The sequence below is a fragment of the Stegostoma tigrinum genome, chromosome 33 (assembly GCF_030684315.1).
Source record: "Stegostoma tigrinum isolate sSteTig4 chromosome 33, sSteTig4.hap1, whole genome shotgun sequence".
In the NCBI taxonomy this organism is placed as follows: Eukaryota; Metazoa; Chordata; class Chondrichthyes; order Orectolobiformes; family Stegostomatidae; genus Stegostoma; species Stegostoma tigrinum.
Genome location: NC_081386.1, coordinates 34,883,732 through 34,905,391, shown reverse-complemented (window position 1 = coordinate 34,905,391; position 21,660 = coordinate 34,883,732). Strand labels below are relative to the sequence as shown.

The following is a 21,660-nucleotide window of genomic DNA, read 5'->3' as shown; positions in this document are numbered from 1 at the left end:
ACCTATGTTGTAACAGTAGATCTTTGCTCATGTTTATTATCTTCCCTTGTGTCCATGGACTAGTATATAGTTGCTATTTTGATTTTAAATGAAATGTTCAAATACTTCCCTTATCCTGGAGTGTCGCTTAGTATTATTAACTCCAGACTGATTTGAGTATTTTAAATTTATACTTAAACCAGTTTACAGAGGATTTGATTAACCTGGTTTTCTAAGTTGATTCCTAATTATTGATTTTCTGGAGCTAAAATTCTGTCTCTCCTCCTCATGATCAAAAAGGTAAGAATATCTGAACTCTCATCCCGGTCACATCCGGACAGCATCAAACTGGACATCATCAGCAACCAGCCCTATAATAGAACCAACGTGGAGCCTATGCATGAACCCTCTCACAGTTCAAAGACTGACTTGATACGGGATGTAATCAGATCTGTTGAAGAGGCACAGCTTGCTCAAGAGCATGCAAAAAGTACATCAGTCAGAGATGAAGATAAGGAATATTGTCAAACCAAGGGCAACAGCCTGTATCTGTTGTTAGAAGAAATTAAGGAACTGGCACTTCTGGATGTTACAGTCAGATGATTGCAATAGTTTGGTCAAAAACTTGGGTCTGTTTTAATTTCTTAACCAAAGCCACTTTTGGAGCAATTTTTGTGTAATTAACTGATACAACAATCCTGGAAATGGCTCTGGTTTTTCAAGCAAATTTGGACAGCAGTTTTACTTCTCTGCCTACAACTTCAGTCCAGAAGAATGGCAGGGGCCTACAATTTCATGGAAACCAGCTGTTATCTGTGAAGCTACATGTAAAAGATTTCAATGCAAGATGTACAAATATATTTTTCAACAGGATGTAAATATTGTAATTTTTATTCAAGTATGATTGGTACAAATAGTGGTATTAAAGTTGAATTTGTCTTCATATGCCCTTCAGGTGTGTTTTAAAAATAAAATTTTTTATTGGCAACTGTCTCATTACGAGTGCGTAAGTCCAGTTTGTAACAATTTCTTTCTTCTAAATACAAAGACTGATCTCTCCAAGCTCAATACAGAGACAGAAAAACTAACTTGCTGTAACCAGGCCTTAAACATTCCAATTCTTTTGAACGCTTACAGTGGAGAACAAAAATGATATTTTACTCCCAAACTTGGACTATGTATTTTGAATTACTCAACATCTGCAAAGGTTGAATAGTTTTTAAAAGTGATCCTCTATCTTCAGTGTGATTCTTTCTCCTATATCAGTATCAACTAATACAAAAATCTATTTGATTGCTAGTTGTGTATTTGAGTTAGAATAGCATCAAAAATAAGGAACATCTATATCCAATCCACCCTAGTTATGCAGATGGGCATAAAAATATTTTGCTCAAACTTGTGGTATGAAGTAGATTGTGCTCCCAAACACCAATGACACCACTGAAAATGTGGAATGATTATTTTCTACTACACAATTAAACCTTGCCAAATTCTTTACTTTTGCCTTAACGTTTGTTAGACCACCATTCCACTGTCACATCAAAACAAAACCTCAAATAGTAATCACTGGCCAATCTTGATATCACACAATATATTTAATCAACTTGTGTTGCAGTTTCTAATCCCATTACCAGTTCAGAGACATCTCATTTAAGTTAACTGTTCCATGGGCAGATTCTATGTAGCAGATGTTGCTTCTGGAATGGGTTTGGGAAAATTGTCTTCAATTGTGGCTTCAGCTTCAGATATTGATACAGCACAGTCAATTTTTTTGGTTACCTCAGGTAAGTGTTCTGAAGTTTCCAAACAGACACCACCTTCTGTTGGAGACTCTGGCTGCTGAACTGACTTAGAGGATTCAGTTTTGGTTGTCATTTTCAAAGCTTTCATATCTTCTGCATCTAGATCCTCAAAGCTGTCAGAAGGATCTCTCAATATCTTGGCTTGATTTAGTTCAGCAGACTGACTCAAGAACAGAGCATCATTTAGATCTGAAAGAATAAGTAGACAAAACACATTCATACACAAATAGTCTAAATTTTCTGTGTAAAACGAAAGCACTGCCAGATGGCCCAAATGGTTACTGTTTGTGATTCACTCAAAGGCTGAGGAAGTTGTCTCATTTGCTACGCAAAATGTAAGCTGTTGGAAAAAGTACAAATTTTAGTATTTGAACTCTGCAGAAACATTTAAATTTATAAAGAGTTGACAAATGAATTTTTTGGAGAGCTGAACAAGTTTTCTGATAAAGAGATATGGCAGAGTGGAATTTCACTTCAGACCCCGATTATATTACATACTGTGCAAAATAACAGTGCAAGAGTTTATTGATGAGAATTAGCAAAATGCAGAATTAAATCTAAAGTTCAGGTAGTGTTGATTGGCAAACAAAAGGCATGAAACAAAAACCGAAATTGCTGAAGAAACTCATCAGGTCTGGCAGCATCTGTGGAAAGAAACCAAAGTAACCAGTGACAACTCTTCAAAACTATTTAAAATTTGTATATTTTGGATAGTCATGAAATTAAATTTTTCTCTTGGTTAAAGAAATGAGAAAGAATAGTAACAGCAGTTCCCTAGTTTCTCAGGGTAGTGTCATTGGCCCAACCATCTTCAGCTGTTTCATCAATGACCTTGCCTTCACCTTTACGTCAGAAGTGGGGATGACCACTAAAATTGCACAATGTTCAGCACCAGTCGTGACTCCTCAAGTTCAGTTTAAATGCAAGAACGTCTGAACAATAAGCAGCCTTGGGCTAAACAAAGCCAGGCAATGACCTTCAACCACAAGGAAAAATCTAATCACCACCCCTTGACATTCAATGGTGTTACCATCACCGAATTCCCTGCTATCAACATCACAGTGTTCACCATTATCACCAGAATCTCCCAAACGGACTCTATACAAACAGCTACAAGAGCTAGTCAGATGCTAAGAATACTGAGGTGAGTAATTCACCACCTGACTCCCAAAGCCTGTCCAGCATCTACAAGGCACAAGTCAGGAAGGTGATGGAATACTCCCCACTTGCCTGGATGGGTGCAGCTCCAAAAACATTCAAGAACCTTGACACCATCCAGATCAAGGCAGCCTGCTTGATTAACACTCCTTCCACAAGCATCCACTCCCTCCACCACTGACACTCCGTAACAGAGTATACTATCTACAGAATGTACTGCAGAAATTCCCCAAAGATCCTCAGGCAACATCTTCCAAACCCTTGACCTTTTCCCTCTAGAAGGACAAGTGGAGCAGATACATGGGAATACTATCACCTTGTATCTCCCAAGCCGCAGCATTTTGACTTGGAAATATGTCCCTATTCTTTGTCACTGGGTCAAAATCTAGAATTGAACCCCTAATAGCATTGTCTGTCAACACACAGCAGGTGGACTCAAGGGCAACTAGGGTCAGGCAACAAATGCTGGCCAGCCAGCAACACCCACATCCGACAAAATGAATTTTTTAGAAAATTTAAAATAGTTAAAAATCAGGTCAAAAGTGTATGTTTTTCGTTTTGAAACAAAAAATGTTGTTATCCCTAGAAACTAAATTACTTTATAAGCCATATCAGCACCTTTTGTTCCATCCACATCTTATCACTTGTTCCATTTACTTAGTGAGTGAGAAAGCATTCGTGTAGGCTGTTGAATTCCAATTTCTCCACAGTGCACAAAATAACTATCTTTTTAAGACAGATTTTTCAGAGAAAGGAAATCTCCCTCTTCCCCGTTTTAAGTTAATTAGAGTCAGACCATGGACTGACCAATTTTAAGCACTGAAATTAAAGTTAGATGACTGTATTGAATTCCATTAGAATACACACTAACCATTAGAAGACGTCTGGTTTGTTGTCTCAAGTTTTGCTTGTCGTCTCTGAAGCGCAAGTTGTTTGTTTCTTTCGATCCTAAGCTGCTGCTCCTCAGAGAGTGTGCTTGAGCCTGGAGTAGATTCTGCAGCTGATTGGCTAGGCAATGGACTGAATGAAGTTTCTAAGTTCTCGACTTGGAGTTCATTCTCAACAACTGTAATTAAATATTATTTCAAAAGGAGGATTTCGTGTTTGTCCAATTTATCATAGCTCAAAAAAAAACATTATTCCGATGCCTGTGAACATATCTATAAAATAACTGAATTTAGCAACCAAGACAAATATAGTCCTGTCTCTGATGAGTTAGTTTAAAACAGGGTTCCTGTTCCTGGTTACTCTTTTTCTCTATCCAATGCTACAACGAATAGATGTGTATTAATGCATGGGCGCAGCACTGATCCCATCAGACTGAATAGCCCACAGGTATTTCATTCTCAACATTTACACAATAAAGGCTTTTTGGGGATATTTGGTGCCTGCAGAGCTGGGTTCAGCATTGTAGTAATGGAAATCCACAAAGCTCGACTGGGTAAAAGCAGTGTTTAAAGATGGAAAATATATCCTCGGTTTGATTTTTATGAAGTTACAGATTGTCAGGCATTAACTTGTAGGCCATAACCTGTCTATGCTCCTTGGGCTAAATAGGAGAGGTACAAATGGGTTCCTATTCTTTATCACAGTGCACAAGGAAAAATCTAACCACCATTTCTTATTCTTATCTTATCCAAGCTGAAGTGCAAGTGACTTCTCGGGGCAGACAGCAAGAGATTTTTATTTAAATAATAGGGGTCAGAGATTGGAATGTCCTACTAGGCTTCATGATTAATGAAGAGAACATGTTACCATTTGAAAATCACTTAAACAAAGGGAAATAAAGGATCAGAGACGACTCAAATGTTGGAAAAACCACCATATAGTGGTTGGGCTAAAATGATTTCACTGATGCCTAAACACTTCCTCACTCCAATCCCCAAAAAGCACATTGTACTGTTCAGTGGATTAAAAAAAATGCCATGGTTAAAGCCTCAGCATCAGATATAAACTTTTGAATTTTTAGTGTTTTTACTGGAAAACATACTATAAAATTCTTCATTAAACTTTGTTTTAGATGGAAAAAATAATAAAAATTTTGAATGAAGATTTGAAAAGAGCACTTGCCTTCTTTGGAAATAAAGTCTTCACGTGTAATGGGGATATCAAGTCGAATTTTCTTCAAGCAAGTCTAGAATATAAAAATGACTAATGTAAACTGCAGGAAAGGTCATTGATGTGAAATTTTAATGCTGGCTTGCTCTCTCCACATGTAACATTCTGTGTCCAAGTGTTTCTAGTGAATTCCCTGAAGAAAAATGTAGATATTTAAGCGAAAATGAGCAAATACTAAAATGAATCTCTTAATGATGTTACATAGGAGACTGCATGAGACCTTAATTCTGATCATTTTTCAAACTCAACTGGGAAACTTTAGAAACACCCTCTATAGCCACCTTGTGGCTGGAGATTCAAACTACTTTGTGACAATTTGCAAAAGTGAACAGGAAATAATAATGCAACAGTTTACCAGGCAAATATTGGCAAAAAGCAAGACCACAAATCATAGATAAGAGGCATGTTCATGGTCAAATAAGAGGGCTACTATTGTGCACCATATCACACAGCACATTGTTTTACTCTTCATCTAAACAGAACATATTTAGGACAAAGAGGGAATAAGCTTAAACATTAAAATTAACAACCTCTTGATAGAGGAAAACTAAATCAGATCAACAGCAAGCCAACATAAAGACTACCTCGCCATCCCAATGCCAGATACTCTTTATTAAACACGTTTTTAGATCTAATCAAAGCAGTAGTTTACAGAGTCTTAACTAGAGATCAAATATTACTGCTCCCATAAATTTAGCATGCAGGAGTCCCATTTCCCTATACTCCAAACAAGCCAAACACTGACCAGACTGGTCTATTGAAAGAGTGGAGATTGTTAGATGTCTCACCAGCCACTTAATTTGCTTCAAAATAAATAAACTGCCACATTAGTAGAACTGTAATGCTGAGTTGCATTGAGAGTTGTTGACAAAAGCACAAGCTACTGTTGTAATATTCCAAGTGCCCTGAAATGACCAATTGGCAGAAGCCTGGAAGTAGAAGCCAACTATTGTGTGTTACAGTTAATGAAGCAAAGAGATAACAATCACCTAACCTGGTGGTAACCAAGGAACAAACATTCACATGGACACAAAGACGCCATCTTCAAATAGTGCTGTCAGACGTTTTCCTTCCATGACATGATTAGTGTCTTAACTACATCCCTTCTTACTTCCTCTGATGAGAGTGCAAGCATATGCTGTATATCTCAGCAAAAGGAACAATTCTACTGACATTCCTCACCAACTAATATTAACAAGTAGGCAGTACTGGGATCGATTTCCTCACAGCCATCACAAAATCTCAGAAACATATGTCACACAAGATAGGCCTTTGGCCTATCTTGTCTGCACCAGCTTTCCAAATGAGCATGATGACTTAGCACCTTAGCAAATCATTCAGCGTTTCTTGCTAAAAGTAAATGGTAAATCGCTGTGAATTGTTATGAAAATCCATTTTCTGAAACAAAATGAATCACAGAAAGTGCAGAGGACAAAATAAATAAACAAAATAAGCAATATTAGATACCTGAACCTCTTTTTTACTACCCAAGGCCTCCACTTTTTCGATGAATTCTTCAAATTGCAATTTAGGGTACAGCCTATGAGCCCAATGCTCCATTTGCCAAAGAAGAGTCTTCACATCTTCACTCTTAACACAGGGCAAAAAGAGAACAAAACACATTACGTAAACAATGTAGAGAATTAAAGGCCAAAGCCAAATACAACGCAAAGGCAAGGGAAGGATTCTCTGCCTAGCTTCACTCACCAAAACCACCAATGGGAGATTTTAATTTAAGTGGCAGTAAATAGAACCTAGAATTGCAAATCCCTGACACAATCAACCTAATTTTAGAATGAAGAAAACCCAAACCTTTGTTGTTTTTGCGCAGTCTGAACCCTCTGCTCCCGGGACACTGACAAATAAAATCTCTTCATATCTTAACAAAGAATAGGTTAATGCTCGAAGTTTAAATCTGGGTGGTTCTGAAGTGTGAAACTAACTTTGACTTTCAGAAACTGGTGTTATTTAGAGTCCCAGCTGTCTGTTTTAATTGGTAAAATCCATCCTGTTTCTTACATATATGGCCATTAAGCAAGTGAATTGTAATCCTGGAACATCAGCACTATTGCACACACTGCCATCATGTAATGAATGCATTCACTGTTTCCAATGTATGCTATTGTATCATCATTGTGTTAATTCACTTGTTTAAAAAAGTTATAGTGAAAACTTATACCCAACCCAAAAAGCATAAGTGCCTATAACAGCATGAGGCATCATACATCATGATAACATACCAGAATACAAAGGGATCAGTGCTCCCAAGTTATTACCAAGTGAAAAGCAAGAAGAAGAGAATGTTGAACCTACGTAGGATACTGCATCAAACTTGGCACGTAAGTTTCTGGGCAGTAAGCTAAAGTATAACTCGTGACTCATGATAACTGTCTCTGCTCCAATTATCCACTACTCCCATATATATTAAATATTCATGAAATAGCTCAAAGCCCAAAAGATTTACAAAACTGTATCTGATCTGCAAAAAGATCAGCATGAATGAACACTTCTTGAAACATGCTTAATCCACACTCCTGATAGCAGCTGTGTCTCATAGCAATGTCAATGTAGTTTGTTTTATTTTCCAAAGTGCTATCCTCTGCACTAACCTGTTTGTAAGTTCACACAAGAACAACCGCAACACTAGAAACATAGTAGGTAGGCTCTCAAGCCTGTTCCATCTTTGAATGTGATCATTGAACTCAATACCGTGACCACCCCTGCCTCACAATCCCTTTATGCTTATAACCACAAGAGCTATATCTACTTCTTCCTTGAAAACACAATGTTTTGGCCTCAACCACTTTCTGAGATAGCAAATTCCACAGGTTCATCAATCACTGATGACGAAATTCCTCCTTATCTCAATCTCAAAAGGTTTAACCCCCTTATCCCTAAACTACAAACCCTGGTTCCAGACTCCCCCACCATTGGGAACATGCTTCCTGCATCTAACCTGTCAAGTCCTGTTGGAATTTTATAGGTTTCTAAGAGATCCCCACCTCATTCCTGTAAACGCCAAGGAATACGACACAAACCAACTCAATCTTGTCTTATACATCAGTTCTGCCATCCCAGAAATCAATCTGATAAACCCTCACTGTATTATCTCTGTGGCAAGAACATCCTTTCACAGATAAGTTGACCAAAAAAAACTGCACAATGCATTCCAGATGTGGCGTCACCACTGCCCTGTATAAATAAATTAAGACATCCTTGTTCTTGTACTCTAGTCCTTTTGCTACGCAGCCAACATACAGTTTGCTATCTTTACTGCCTCTTGCACCTGTATGCTTACTTTCAGTGACTGGTACAAAAGGACACCCAGGTCTTGTTGGACATTCCCCTCTTTCAATACACACACATTGAAATAATAATCTGCCTTCCTACTTTTGCTACTAAAGTGGAAACTTCACATTTCTCCATATTATGCTGCATTTGCCACATATTAACCCACTCACTCAGCCTGTCTAAATCACACTAACATTTTTACACCCTCCTCATAGCTTACCCTTGCATCCAGCTTTGTGACATCTGCAAATTTGAGACACTACATTTGGTTCTCTCATCTAAATCAATAACATATATTGCAATAGCTGGGGTCTGATCCCTGCTCTATCTCTCTAGGTAAAGTGCAAAGGATGACATAATCCCCGTCACAAGGAGTCAAAGCTTCAAGAAAGGTTTGGAGCAACAGAAAGTACAAATATATTAACATTACATTTGCAATGACTGGTTTATAATAAGAACACTCACTATTGTATTAAGAATGAGAGCAAGAACTGCAGAAAAATGTAAAACTGGCAATTTGCTCAATGAACCAACTATGGTGATAACTGTAAGAAATAGCGCTTTGATACAGGAAGAGGGCTCTTCCACGGATTACATTTAGAAATATGTTTGTGCACAGAAAAATAGCAAGTTTCATTTATATAGTACCATTACATAGTAAGACATCTCAAGATGCTTCACAGGAGCATTATTAAACAAAATTTAATCTGTTCCACATAAGGAGACATTAGCACAGGCAACATAAAGCTTGGTCAAAGAATTTGGTTCTAAGAAGCATCTTAAACAAGGAGAGAGCACAGTAAGATAAAGTGTGGAGCTGGATGAACACAGCAGGCCAAGCAGCATCTCAGGAGCACAAAAGCTGACGTTTCAGGCCTAGGGGGTCTAGGCCTGAAACGTCAGCTTTTGTGCTCCTGAGATGCTGCTTGGCCTGTTGTGTTCATCCAGCTCCACACTTTGTTATCTTGGATTCTCCAGCATCTGCAGTTCCCATTAGCGGAGAGCACACTAATTTTCTTTTCTTTATTTATTCATGGATGAGGACATCACTAGATAGGCAGCATTTATTGCCCATCTCTAATTGTCCAGAGGGCAGTTAAGAGTCAAGCGTGGGACTGGAGTCACATGTATACCGGACTAGGTAAGGATGGCAGTTTCCTTCCCTAAGGAACATTTGTGAACGCGGTACATTTTTCCGACAGTCAACAGTGGATTCATGCTCATCATTAGATGCCTAATTCCAGATATTTGCTGAATGCAAATTCCACCATCTGCCGTGGTGGGATTCGAACCCACGCCCTCAGGACATTATCCTAGTCTCTGGATTAACAGCCCAGCAATAATACCTCTAGGCCATCGCCTCCCCCAGTTGGTTTAAATTTCAATTTCAACAATTTTAGAGCCTACGGCCTAGACAACTCAAAGTGCAGCCACTAACAGTGGATTGATTAAAATCAAGAGGAATCGGAGCACAGACAGTTTAGAGGTTTATAATGATTGAGGAAGTTGCAAAGATAAGAAATTTAAAATTCAGGCTCCTAATCAGGCAGAGGAATCTTCATTTTTCTGCCTTACCTCGTGTCCTTTGCCTTTAAACCGAACATTATTGAACAGATTTCGTAAAGCTGGCAATCCTCGATCCGAAGTCAATCTTTTATGCAGAGAAAAAGATTCAAACTCAGATCTCCGACAGTTATACAAGAACTCCATATCAGAAATGCTAAAACCAGTATATTATGAAATACCACAATGGGCCCCACTGAACCCAGAACATATTCCAAGACAAGGTAATAAAGTGGATAAAGTTATTCTCTGAAAAAGTGAGAGCTGTTTGGGATGTTGAAAAATTCTGTTTGTGTTGCAAGAGAATGTAGTGGACGGAGGTAGTGTGTGGAATAGAGAGACAGAGTTGGGGGAACAAAACATTTCAATGTGGGGGTAGAGGAGTGGTTATGAATGAAGTGGGAGATGGTAACGACTGTGAAAGTCAGATGGGTGGAGATTTGAAGGGCATTTCCTTAGGACAGGGCAGCACGGTGGCTCAGTGCTTAGCACTGCTACCTCACAGCACCAGGGACCCAGGTTCAATTCCACCCTCGGGCAACTGTCTGTGTGGAGTTTGCACATTCTCCCTGTGTCTGCATGAGTTTCCTCCGGGTGCTCCGGTTTCCACCCACAGTCCGAAGATGTGCAGTCTAAGTGGATTGGCCATGCTAAATTGCCCATAATGTTCAGCAATGTGTAGATTCAGTGGGATACTCTGAGGGTTAGTGTGGACTTGTTGGGCCGAAGATCCTGTTTCCACACTGTAGGGATTCTGTGACATGATGTGCACATGTCATGGGGACACCGTGCCAAGCCCAGGAATGTGTAATCACATTCTCCCTTCCACAGTTGTCAGTGCTGCTTCTGGGGATCAGAGGAACATGCGAACCTAACCAAAATGATGCTCAAAAAAAAAGTCGTGGGGGTCGGTAAACATGGTATGAGCCGCAATGAAGACACGTGGAACCCACATTAGCAAGACAAAGCTAACTGGTTCACTAACGTCCTCGCCAGTCTGGCCTACATGCGACTTCAGACCCACAGAAATGTGCTTGACTTTTATCTGCCCTCTGAAATAACACAGCAAGCCACTCAGTTCAAAGACAGTTAGGCATAGACAACAAATGTTAGCTGTGACACATCCCATGAAAAAATAAAGAAGGGGGAAAAATGACCTCTGAACAAATTCAGTATTTAATTTCACCTCAAAATCACAACAGAATTGTATTCAGTAGTCTGCTGTCCCCAATCCACCTCCAGATACCTCAACAAGTCATTGGATAACCGTAATAAAATAAAGTGACTAAAAAAAGGCATCCGTCACCCAGCACATCACCAGGTGCATTTGGTATTGAACTATTTTGCGATATAGGAAGTGCGTATCGTATTCGCACACAGTAAGCAACAAGTAAAATAAATTTATAATCCTCTCAGAATACTGCGAGAACTCGCCCATTTTCTTTCAAATAAAACCATTAGATCTTTTATGACTATTAGAGAGGGGATGGGACCTTCATTTAACATTTCTGAAAAACGTACCCCCAACAACTGCACCCTCTGACCTGCACTAGGATGTCATATTAGATTGTAGATATTTTCTAATCAACCTGTTCAGAAATGTTACGGCACATAACTCTAGCAGGTGGGACTTGAAACTGGGCTTCTAGGCTCAGAGGTAAGGACATTACCACCACAACAGAATAGCCTCAAGCCTCGCAGTGGAGCTTGAATCCATCCAACAGAGAAAAGAAAGCCACTCACTGTGGCACTTGTTAGATTGTAACCACCAGTTGTCGCTACATCAATGGTCTGTGTTGCTGGGCTAGGAGGAGGCCAAATCCAAGGGTCCCACAGCCAATCGCTAACAAGTAACTGCTGCTGAAATGATAAAATAAAGGTAAGGTTGATGGGCTGTCCAAATAGTCCTCAGTCCCTCAGGATCAGTAGCCAGGAAATAAAAGATAGAATACAGAGCAGTAGCTGCAAACAGCTTTGCCTGACTCCCAAATACCTGGAACGAAGTTTTACTGGCAGCTTTTTTCTCACATCTCATTTTTAGATTTTACTCTCAATTGATACTTTTTAAAAAATATTATTTTCATGGACAGGGACTTTGGCCAGGTCAAATGAGAAACTATGATTGCAATTCCTCCAAGTCTCCTCACTGTGCCAAGCAACGCCTGGGAATGAATTATGTCAACAATACTGGTCACAGGGCAAACCAAAGTTGAAATTTTAGTTACCGTTGAGCATCCAGTTTAAGTCGTGGTCCTTTCACACCTTTCCTGAGAATTACAGGCTCTTTGGATGGATTTCCCTCCTGCCTGTTTTCCTCATCTGAGGGGTCAAACCAAAAGCAACCAACAGATTAATAACAATCAGGTGTAATCATGCAATGGCTTTGTTAATGGACGAGTAACCCTGGGAACATTATGGATTTTTCTGGGTAATATGCTGGTTTCGTCACAATGATGGAGTTGGAAATCTATCAACACAATTTGAATCTTGCCGATTATTTCTCCTCTACCTCTGTACAGATTAGCAAGTAGCAGTTAGGAAATGTGTTGCATACTAATATTAGCACTAATATTTCAATCCCTTTGGCACCTGAAATTATTTAAATGAAGCAATCTCTGAAAATATTACTCCTAATCCAAAGTGACCACAATATCCCATAAACAGCCTCATAAAATAATTTTTGTTTCTACAGTGATATAATATGAAGCAGCTACAAGGACAAATAACGAAACCCTAGAAACTAACACAGGAAGCCATTCACTCGTCAATGCCAGCCTCTTTGCTACAGCAATCCAAAAATATCTTTGTTTAACTTTGTTCTCATATCAATTATCAAATAATTACAATGCCCTATACTTTTATGTCATCTTTTATTTCAAACATTTATTAAATTTTTCCCTGAATGTTAATGAATGAATGTTAACATTCAAGAGGGAGCTCTATTACTAAATTAGAAGCAATGTGGAAAGATACAGGGAAAAGGCAGGAGAATGGCACCAAGTCAGAATGGTCATTTTAGAGCCAGTACAGGCATCAATGGGCTGAATGGCTTCATGCACCATAACAATTCCCTGATTCTGTAACAATACCAGAAATACTATTACAACTTTTATCACACTTATATACACCAAATGACTTATTTTTCAATGTTTAAGTTAATTCTATTCACTATTTATTCTTAAACTTTTAAATACTGTTATATTTGACAACATGTTGCCGACCCAGGAATCAATTTTCTGAACTGTCTGACCAGCCTGACCTTATTGCAGAAAAGCTAGTCAGTTCCTGCTAAACTGCGATCGCCAGCCTGCAGAGAGGCAGGGATTAATCAAGATTAGTTAGGATGGTTTTGTTGAGGGGAGGTTATGTCTGACCAATTTGATTGGCTTTTTCAGAGGCGACCAGGTGTGTAGATGACAGCTATGTTTTTGTTATAGTCCCTACAGCATGGAAGCAGGCCATTTGGCTCATTTTGTCCACACAACCCTTTGAAGAGCCTTCCACCCAGACCTATTCTATCCTATCTGTGTAACCTGCATTTCCCACGGCTAGTCTACCCGGCATACACATCCCTGGACAGTACGGGAAATTTCCCATGGCCAATCCACCTAAACTTGCACATCCCTTGGACTGTGGGAGGAGAGTGGAGCATCTAGAGGTAACCCACACAGACATAGACAGAATATGCAAACTCCACAAGACAGTCACCCAAAGCTGGAATTGAACCCAAGTTCCTGGTGCTGTAAGGCAGGAGTACTTAACCACTGAGCCACCGTGCTGTCTCTTTGAATTTACAGCAAATCTTTTGAAGAGGACCCACACGGAAAGCAGAGGGAAATGTTGAAGAGTATTTTTCCGGTTGAAAGCCAGGTCAGTTTTGGGGCTCTTGTTTGTAGTTTATATAAATGACTTAGACTTGAATGTAGGAGAATTGATCAGTAAATTCACTGATGGTAAAAAAAAATTGTTGAAGTGGTATATAGTGAAGAGGATAACCTTAGACTACAGGACGACATAGACAGGCTGATCAATCTGGATAAATGTGAGGTGATGCTGGTCAAACAAGGCAAGGGTATACATGATGATCAGTAGGATCCTGAAAAACACTGACGATCAGGGGACCTTGGAGTACACGTCCAATGGTCCCTTAAGGTACAGGACATGTGGATAAAGTGGCTAAGACAACATATGGGATGTTTGCCTTTATTAACTGAGACAAAGAATCTAAGAGCAGGGAGGTGATGCTGGAACTGTATAAAACGTTGGTAAGACCACAGCTAGAGTATTGTGGGCTGTTCTGGAATCTATATAATAGTAGGGATGTGACAGCACTGGAGAGGGTGCAGAGGTGATTTACCATAATGTTAGCTGGGCTCGAGAGTTTCAATTATGACGAGAGACTGGACAGACAGCAGTTGTTTTCCTCAGAGCAGAGGAGATCAAGAGGAGTCATGATAGTGATATACTAAATTAGGAGGGTATAGATAGGGTATACAGTAGAATTTTGCCCTTGATGGAGGGATCAATAACTAAGATACATAAATTTAAGGTGAGGGGCAGAAAGTTTAGAGGAGTTGTGAGGAAAATCCTGTTCACCCAGAGGGCAGTGGGAATCTGGAACTCGCTGCATGTAAGAGTGGTAGAAGCTAAAACCCTCAAACATTTAATTAATATTTAGATGTGCATTTGTGACACCAAGGCTCAAAGGTTTAGCCAAGTGCTGGAAAATGGAATTAGAAGTTAGAAGATTGTTTCTGTGTAATAATGACTAAACTGGTTGCTGGAATGGACAGTGAGCAACTCAGCAGGAGATCAGCTAGAGTCTGCATGCTTCATATTGCGAAAGGATGACAGTCAGGGGATATGGTGGTAAATTATTTGTAACTGTTCTAAACCTGATAACGGCCAATCTATTTTTTTCAACCCTACTTTACATATCATTGCCTCCTTACTATCCCATTCTTGAGTATTTCTGAAAATCAACAGACACGGTTCTGAAGTTCTTGTTTAGCGCTCAAAAGAACAAACACAATAATACCAAATTTCAAAGGGAACAAATATTTGTACTACATATGAAAAGGCTGCTAAGTAGATGGTATGTGACTTTTGACTGGTGTGGTGTGACTGTAGTGAATGCACCAGGAAACCATTGTATCCATGTTTTTCTTTAATTGAAAAAGGCAGAATGCAGGAAAATATACTGTTTGAGAGACAAGATCCTGCATATGAGTATATGTAGCTTCTAGAAAACTAGATGGTAGCATGGTGGCTCAGTGGTTAGCACTGATGCCTCATAGCACCAGGGACCCAGGTACAATTCCAGCCTTGGGTGACTTTGTGTGGTTTGTGTGGAGTTTGTACATTCTCCCCGTGTCTGTCGGTCTCTTCTGGGTGCTGTAGTTTCTTTCCACGTCCAAAGATGTGCATGTTGGGTGGATTAGCCATGCTAAATTGCCCATAATGTCCAGGGATGTAGCTAGGTGGGTTAGCCATGGTAAAAGCAGGATTATGGGGACAGGATTGCGCTATAGGTGAGATGCTCTTTGGTGGGTTGTTACAGACTTGGTGGGAAAAATAGCCTCTATCTACATTGTCCACGATTCTAAGTGAGCCACATTTTGAGCGTGATTATTGTGGTTGCTACTGTAATTCTTAGCACACTTGGGATTGTTTAATAAATGCTATCCTATTACAGAATCACATCCAAATTTGGACACTTAGTGAACAGCCAAAGAAACATATTATTTGGTTACAATCCACCAGTTGGGACATATGATCTATGTATATGGCACTACACTTGTTTTTCAGTAATATTCAAGGTCTGTATCAACAAGCAAATATTTCAATTTTCCAACCTAGCCTCTGATACCTCATGAGGAAAGGCTCTGGCTGTTTGTTGACCGTTAAATGAAAAGATGATCAGGTGCAAAATGTGAATTGAGGGGAGAAAAACAAAAACATTTTATGGGAAGTCTGTCCTCTCCAAATTAAATATATCCCTTTTCTTTTTAATATTCATTCTCAGCATGAAAGCGTCACTGGTGAAGCCAGCATTCATTGACCAGAAGGCAGTGGAGAGTCAACTACACTGCTGTTAGTCTTGAGTCGTACGTAGGTCAGACAAGGTAAGGATGGCAGTTTTCTTCCCTGAAGGACATTAGTGAACCAGATGGGTTTTTCCTCATAATCAACAATGTTGTCATGGTCATCATCAGACTGTTAATTCCAGGTTTTTATTAAATTCAAATTCCATCAAATGCCATGGTCAGACTCAAACCCAGTTCCTCAAAACAGTACCTGGGTCTCCAGGTTAACAGTCGAGCAACAATACTACTATTCCTGTGAAATGAAACAAACGCAGTGCTGCTCAATTCATTGACAAGGCCCTCCACAGAGACAGTACTGATCTTTAAATTAGTACAATAACTTAGGACCCACCAAGTATCAGGAATGAAGAGACCATAATGATAAATTTATATTTCAGTCTTCTTACCTGATTGTTTGGCAAATTATATAGAAATATGAGTGTTCACACTTTGACATTCCCGTTAGCCATTTCCGCCATAGATCAATTAGTTACTGACAACATAAATGCCATGTGTAGGTTTAATGAGCTGAATATCTTATTCCTAGTTTCAGATTGTTTCATTAAATAGACATTTTATTTCCTGCATTCCAATTTTTTAATCTAAAGGAAGGTATCGTATTTTGTTCTGTATAATTGAAATAAAAGCTAGCATACTATTGTAATGGGGCTCAGAATCAAAACAATTTCACAACTACACACCAAATGCAGCATAATTCGAAACCGACTTACCTCCATCAGAAGCTCCACCATCTGCCACTTGTCCAGGGGATGATGGAGGAGGAAGAGGTGGAAAGATTTCATCTTCTGAGTGATCATAGTCAGGAATATCAGGCAAACTATTTTGCAAAGTGTCACTCATCACAGCAGCTTGTCCTATTCACTTTACAAAATTAAATGAGGATGGTAAAACCATTGTATCATTGATGTCATTATTTAAAATGATATGAAGGACTTAGTTTTATTCCAATATTTGTTTGCATAATTTTGTTGTTTGGTGTTTGCCATCCAATAATGGTTGGACAAAAAGACAGTCAAATAAGACTTCTCATTATTCTCTCCACATATTCCTATGCAGCATCCTCACTGACCAAGGGTTTCTAAACATAGCTTATGGCTTGATAGAAACAGGAGGTCAAATGAGGAAGCAGGTCCCAAGAATCACCTCAGCCTGTATGGGAACACCATGGTAAAGGTGTGATTCACAGAATCCCTACAATGAGGAAACATGCCCTTCTGCCCAACAAGTCCACACCGACCCTCACAGCATCCCACCCAGAACCATTCCCCTATAACCCACCTAATCTATATATCCCTGTGTAGGTACAACAAAGAAAGCAGCCATTTAGCCCATTGTGTCTGCACTAGCTGAGTAAAGTAGCTGCCCATACTTACCAAACATCTGGTCCATAGCCTTGCAGGTTCCAGCACTTCTCATGGAGGTTCAGGTTCATTTTAAATGAGTTGAGAGTTTCCACTTCACCCACAAAACTGGGCAGTGAACTTGAAACACTCACCACTCCCTTTTCACTCTATCGAAGTCCCTCGTTATTTTGTACATCTCCATTTTTTCTATTCTAAAGGAAAACAAACCTAACCCATTTAGTCTTCCCTCACATGAATTTTTCAAGCCTTGGCAACATCCTTGTAAATCCCCTCTGTACTGTCTCTAGAGCAATAATCTCTTTCCTGTAATGTGGTGACCAGATCTGTACAAAACCCTCCAGCTACTGCCTAACCACTGTCTTATATATTTGTATTCCTATATTCAATAATTTGGCCAATGAAGGAAAACATCCCATATACCTTGTTAATGATGTTATCTAAACATCCTACCACCTTCAGGCACCTGTGGATATGCACTATAAGGTCTCTCACTTTCTTTACCCCTCTCAAGACTTTATCATGTATTCCCTTACGTTGTTCGCCCTCCTCAAATACATAACTGTGCGAGTCTCCAGAATTAATTCTATCTGCCACCTTTCCACCTACTCAACCAAACCACTGATATCAATTACAGTACAAGCTTGCCCTAGTGCCAAATAAATTAAATATGAAGGGTCTTGGCCCGAAACGTCAGCTTTTGTGCTCCTGAGATGCTGCTTGGCCTGCTGTGTTCATCCAGCTTCACACTTTATTATCTTGGATTCTCCAGCATCTGCAGTTCCCATTATCTCTAAAATAACTAAATCCATCTTCAGAGATAGCAAGGGCTGGATGAACACAGCAGGCCAAGCAGCAAAGGAGCAGGAAGGTTGACGTTTCGGGCCTAGACCCTTCTTCAGAAAATGGTCTGATGAAGAGTCTAGGCCCGGAACGTCAGCCTTTCTGCTCCTTGGCCTGCTGAGCTCATCCAGCTCTGCACCTTGTTAAATCCCTCTTCCCAGTTGTTCTTCGTGTAAACTTGTTTTCATTCTTCCTACCACAGTTAGTAATCTTACATGTTCCCCACACTGAATTCTACACACTAGACGTGAGCTCATTCACTCGAACTATCAACAGCCTCTGCAAACCCCTATGTCTTCTTTATCACCTGGTACAGGCACAATGGGCCAAGGGGCGTTTTTTCTGCCTTGTAATGATTGTGTGACTACGCTTCGAAGAAAACTTATTTTATTGTGAAAGACTTTGCAACGTGCTGGAATCATTACGATTGTTTCAGAAAACAAGTTTGTTTTTAAAAAAACGATCAACCTCAACAACGAAAATCTCGTTTACGGTCACTACAGAACAGGCGCTACCACAAACTGTGCGCGCAGGCGCATCCACGGCACGGTACGGCGCAGCGCGACAGGAACCGCTGCGCAGGCGCATCCACGGCACGACAGAAGATCCTGCGCAGGCTCATCCACGGCGCGGCCCGGCAGGGGCTCCTACGCAGGCGCAAGCTGCCCAATACTCCTCCAGATCCAGCCTTGGTTAAAGTTACAGAAATCCTGGCTCCGAACCTGAGCAAACTTTAACTCCGGTTTTTGTGCAGTATGCTTCAATAAACGCATAATAAACTACTTTCCTAAGAACATGAAGGGAAATTGGTATATAACGTTACTTTTAAACTCTGAAAACTCTATTACATCTACTGAAATGGCTGAAAGTGCCTTTTCTTCAAAATATAACTTACCAAATAACAATAAAATTACAGGAATTTAATTTTGTTTCAGTGAAAAAAGAAGTGACTCCTCTTCCGCTGGAGGATCCAAAGCGCGCGCTCCGCTGTCCAGCCAATCAAAGGCTCAGGGTAGCCCGCGTTCACCCAACAGTATAGCCAATCAGAGCACAGCTTACACACCGGCCAATCACCAACGGCCGGTGCACGAACCAATCAGAGGCGGGTGTAGGCCCTCCAAAGGCTGAAACGTCGAAAGATTTCCTGAGATCACAAGGTGTGGGAGATAATGGGAACTGCAGATGCTGGAGAATCCGAGATAATAAAATGTGAGGCTGGATGAACACAACAGGCCCAGCAGCATCTCAGGAGCACAAAAGCTGACGTTTCGGGCCTAGACCCTTCATCAGAGAGGGGGATGGGGGGAGGGAACTGGAATAAATAGGGAGAGAGGGGGAGGCGGACCGAAGATGGAGAGAAAAGAAGATAGGTGGAGAGAGTATAGGTGGGGAGGTAGGGAGGGGATAGGTCAGTCCAGGGAAGACGGACAGGTCAAGGAGGCGGGATGAGGTTAGTAGGTAGGAGATGGAGGTGCGGCTGGAGGTGGGAGGAAGGGATGGGTGAGAGGAAGAACAGGTTAGGGAGGCAGAGACAGGTTGGACTGGTTTTGGGATGCAGTGGGTGGAGGGGAAGAGCTGGGCTGATTGTGTGGTGCAGTGGGGGGAGGGACGAACTGGGCTGGTTTTGGGATGCGGTGGGGGAAGGGGAGATTTTGAAGCTGGTGAAGTCCACATTGATACCATTAGGCTGCAGGGTTCCCAAGCGGAATATAAGTTGCTGTTCCTGCAACCTTCGGGTGGCATCATTGTGGCACTGCAGGAGGCCCATGATGGACATGTCATCTAAAGAATGGGAGGGGAAGTGGAAATGGTTTGCGGGTGGGAGGTGCAGTTGTTTATTGCGAACCGAGCGGAGGTGTTCTGCAAAGCGGTCCCCAAGCCTCCGCTTGGTTTCCCCAATGTAGAGGAAACCACACCGGGTACAGTGGATGCAGTATACCACATTGGCAGATGTGCAGGTGAACCTCTGCTTAATGTGGAGTGTCATATTGGGGCCTGGGATAGGGGTGAGGGAGGAGGTGTGGGGACAAGTGCAGCATTTCCTGTGGTTGCAGGGGAAGGTGCCGGGTGTGGTGGGGTTGAAGGGCAGTGTGGAGCGAACAAGGGAGTCACGGATAGAGTGGTCTCTCCGGAAAGCAGACAGGGGTGGGGATGGAAAAATGTCTTGGGTGGTGGGGTCGGATTGTAAATGGCGGAAGTGTCGGAGGATGATGCGTTGTATCCGGAGGTTGGTAGGGTGGTGTGTGAGAACGAGGGGGATCCTATTGGGGCGGTTGTGGCGGGGGCGGGGTGTGAGGGATGTGTTGCGGGAAATACGGGAGACGGGGTCAAGGGCATTCTCGATCACTGTGGGGGGAAAGTTGCGGTCCTTAAAGAACTTGGACATCTGGGATGTGCGGGAGTGGAATGTCTTATCGTGGGAGCAGATGCAGCGGAGGCGGAGGAATTGGGAATAGGGGATGGAATTTTTGCAGGAGGGTGGGTGGGAGGAGGTGTATTCTAGGTAGCTGTGGGAGTCAGTGGGCTTGAAATGGACATCAGTTACAAGCTGGCTGCCTGAGATGGAGACTGAGAGGTCCAGGAAGGTGAGGGATGTGCTGGAGATGGCCCAGGTGAACTGAAGGTTGGGGTGGAAGGTGTTGGTAGGCCCGACCAGTCTCCCCCCCCCCCCCCCCCCCCCCCCGACACACTCATCCGCCTAGCTGAACTCGTCCTCACACTCAACAACTTCTCTTTTGACTCCTCCCACTTCCTACAGACTAAGGGGGTGGCCATGGGCACCCGCATGGGCCCCTGCTATGCCTGCCTCTTTGTAGGTTACATGGAACAGTCCCTCTTCCGCACCTACACACGCCCCAAACCCCACCTCTTCCTCCGGTACATTGATGACTGTATCGGCGCCGCCTCTTGCTCCCCAGAGGAGCTCGAACAGTTCATCCACTTCACCAACAGCTTCCACCCCAACCTTCAGTTCACCTGGGCCACTCTCTCCGTGACTCCCTTGTTCACTCCACACTGCCCTCCAACTCCACCACACCCGGCACCTTCCCCTGCAACCGCAGGAAATGCTACACTTGTCCCCACACCTCCTCCTTCACCCCTATCCCAGGCCCCAAGATGACATTCCACATTAAGCAGAGGTTCACCTGCACATCTGCCAATGTGGTATACTGCATCCACTGTACCCGGTGTGGCTCCCTCTACATTGGGGAAACCAAGCGGAGGCTTGGGGACCGCTTTGCAGAACACCTCCGCTCAGTTCGCAACAAACAACTGCACCTCCCAGTCGCAAACCATTTCCACTCCCCCTCCCATTCTCTAGATGACATGTCCATCATGGGCCTCCTGCACTGCCACAATGATGCCACCCGAAGTTTGCAGGAACAGCAACTCATATTCCGCCTGGGAACCCTGCAGCCATATGGTATCAATGTGGAC

The 21,660-nt window shown here is 41.6% G+C and overlaps 2 protein-coding genes across 5 annotated transcripts in view; one reads left to right on the top strand and one right to left on the bottom strand.

Annotated features, from left to right (window-relative positions):
• Positions 1 to 980, top strand: part of dis3l (DIS3 like exosome 3'-5' exoribonuclease) — a 49,194-nt gene extending 48,214 nt beyond the window's left edge. For 2 of the 3 annotated variants that reach the window (XM_048562805.2, XM_048562806.2), the window contains exon 17: positions 280 to 979. In XM_048562805.2, coding sequence (XP_048418762.1) covers positions 280 to 582 — 303 coding nt within the window. In that variant the 3' untranslated portion in view covers positions 583 to 979. Of the gene's footprint in view, positions 1 to 279 lie in introns of all 3 variants that reach the window. The other variant, XM_048562807.2, reaches the window with a different exon arrangement.
• Positions 693 to 19,229, bottom strand: tipin (timeless interacting protein). 2 transcript variants are annotated; one of them, XM_048562809.2, is made up of 9 exons: positions 19,118 to 19,206; positions 18,691 to 19,009; positions 16,729 to 16,879; positions 12,137 to 12,230; positions 9,924 to 9,999; positions 6,525 to 6,647; positions 5,010 to 5,073; positions 3,811 to 4,005; positions 693 to 1,970 (listed from the first exon to the last, which is right to left on the bottom strand). In XM_048562809.2, the coding sequence occupies exons 3-9, from the start codon at positions 16,856 to 16,858 to the stop codon at positions 1,657 to 1,659; spliced, it is 996 nt and encodes a 331-aa protein (XP_048418766.1). In that variant the 5' UTR covers positions 16,859 to 16,879; positions 18,691 to 19,009; positions 19,118 to 19,206; the 3' UTR covers positions 693 to 1,656. The 2 variants fall into 2 exon arrangements, with proteins under 2 accessions (XP_048418766.1, XP_048418765.1); XM_048562808.2 differs by lacking the exon at positions 18,691 to 19,009 and having other exon boundaries at positions 694 to 1,970; positions 19,118 to 19,229.
• Between the last annotated feature and the right edge of the window lie 2,431 nt (positions 19,230 to 21,660).

Bases quoted from the DNA above. Each gene is read 5' to 3' on its own strand.
- tipin (XM_048562808.2), bottom strand. From the start codon at position 16,858: ATGAGTGACACTTTGCAAAATAGTTTGCCTGATATTCCTGACTATGAT. The intron at 12,231-16,728 runs GTAAGTCGGTTT...TTGACCCCTCAG, and splicing joins TGGTGGAGCTTCTGATGGAG to ATGAGGAAAACAGGCAGGAG. The intron at 5,074-6,524 runs GTATCTAATATT...TTTATATTCTAG, and splicing joins GTAGTAAAAAAGAGGTTCAG to ACTTGCTTGAAGAAAATTCG.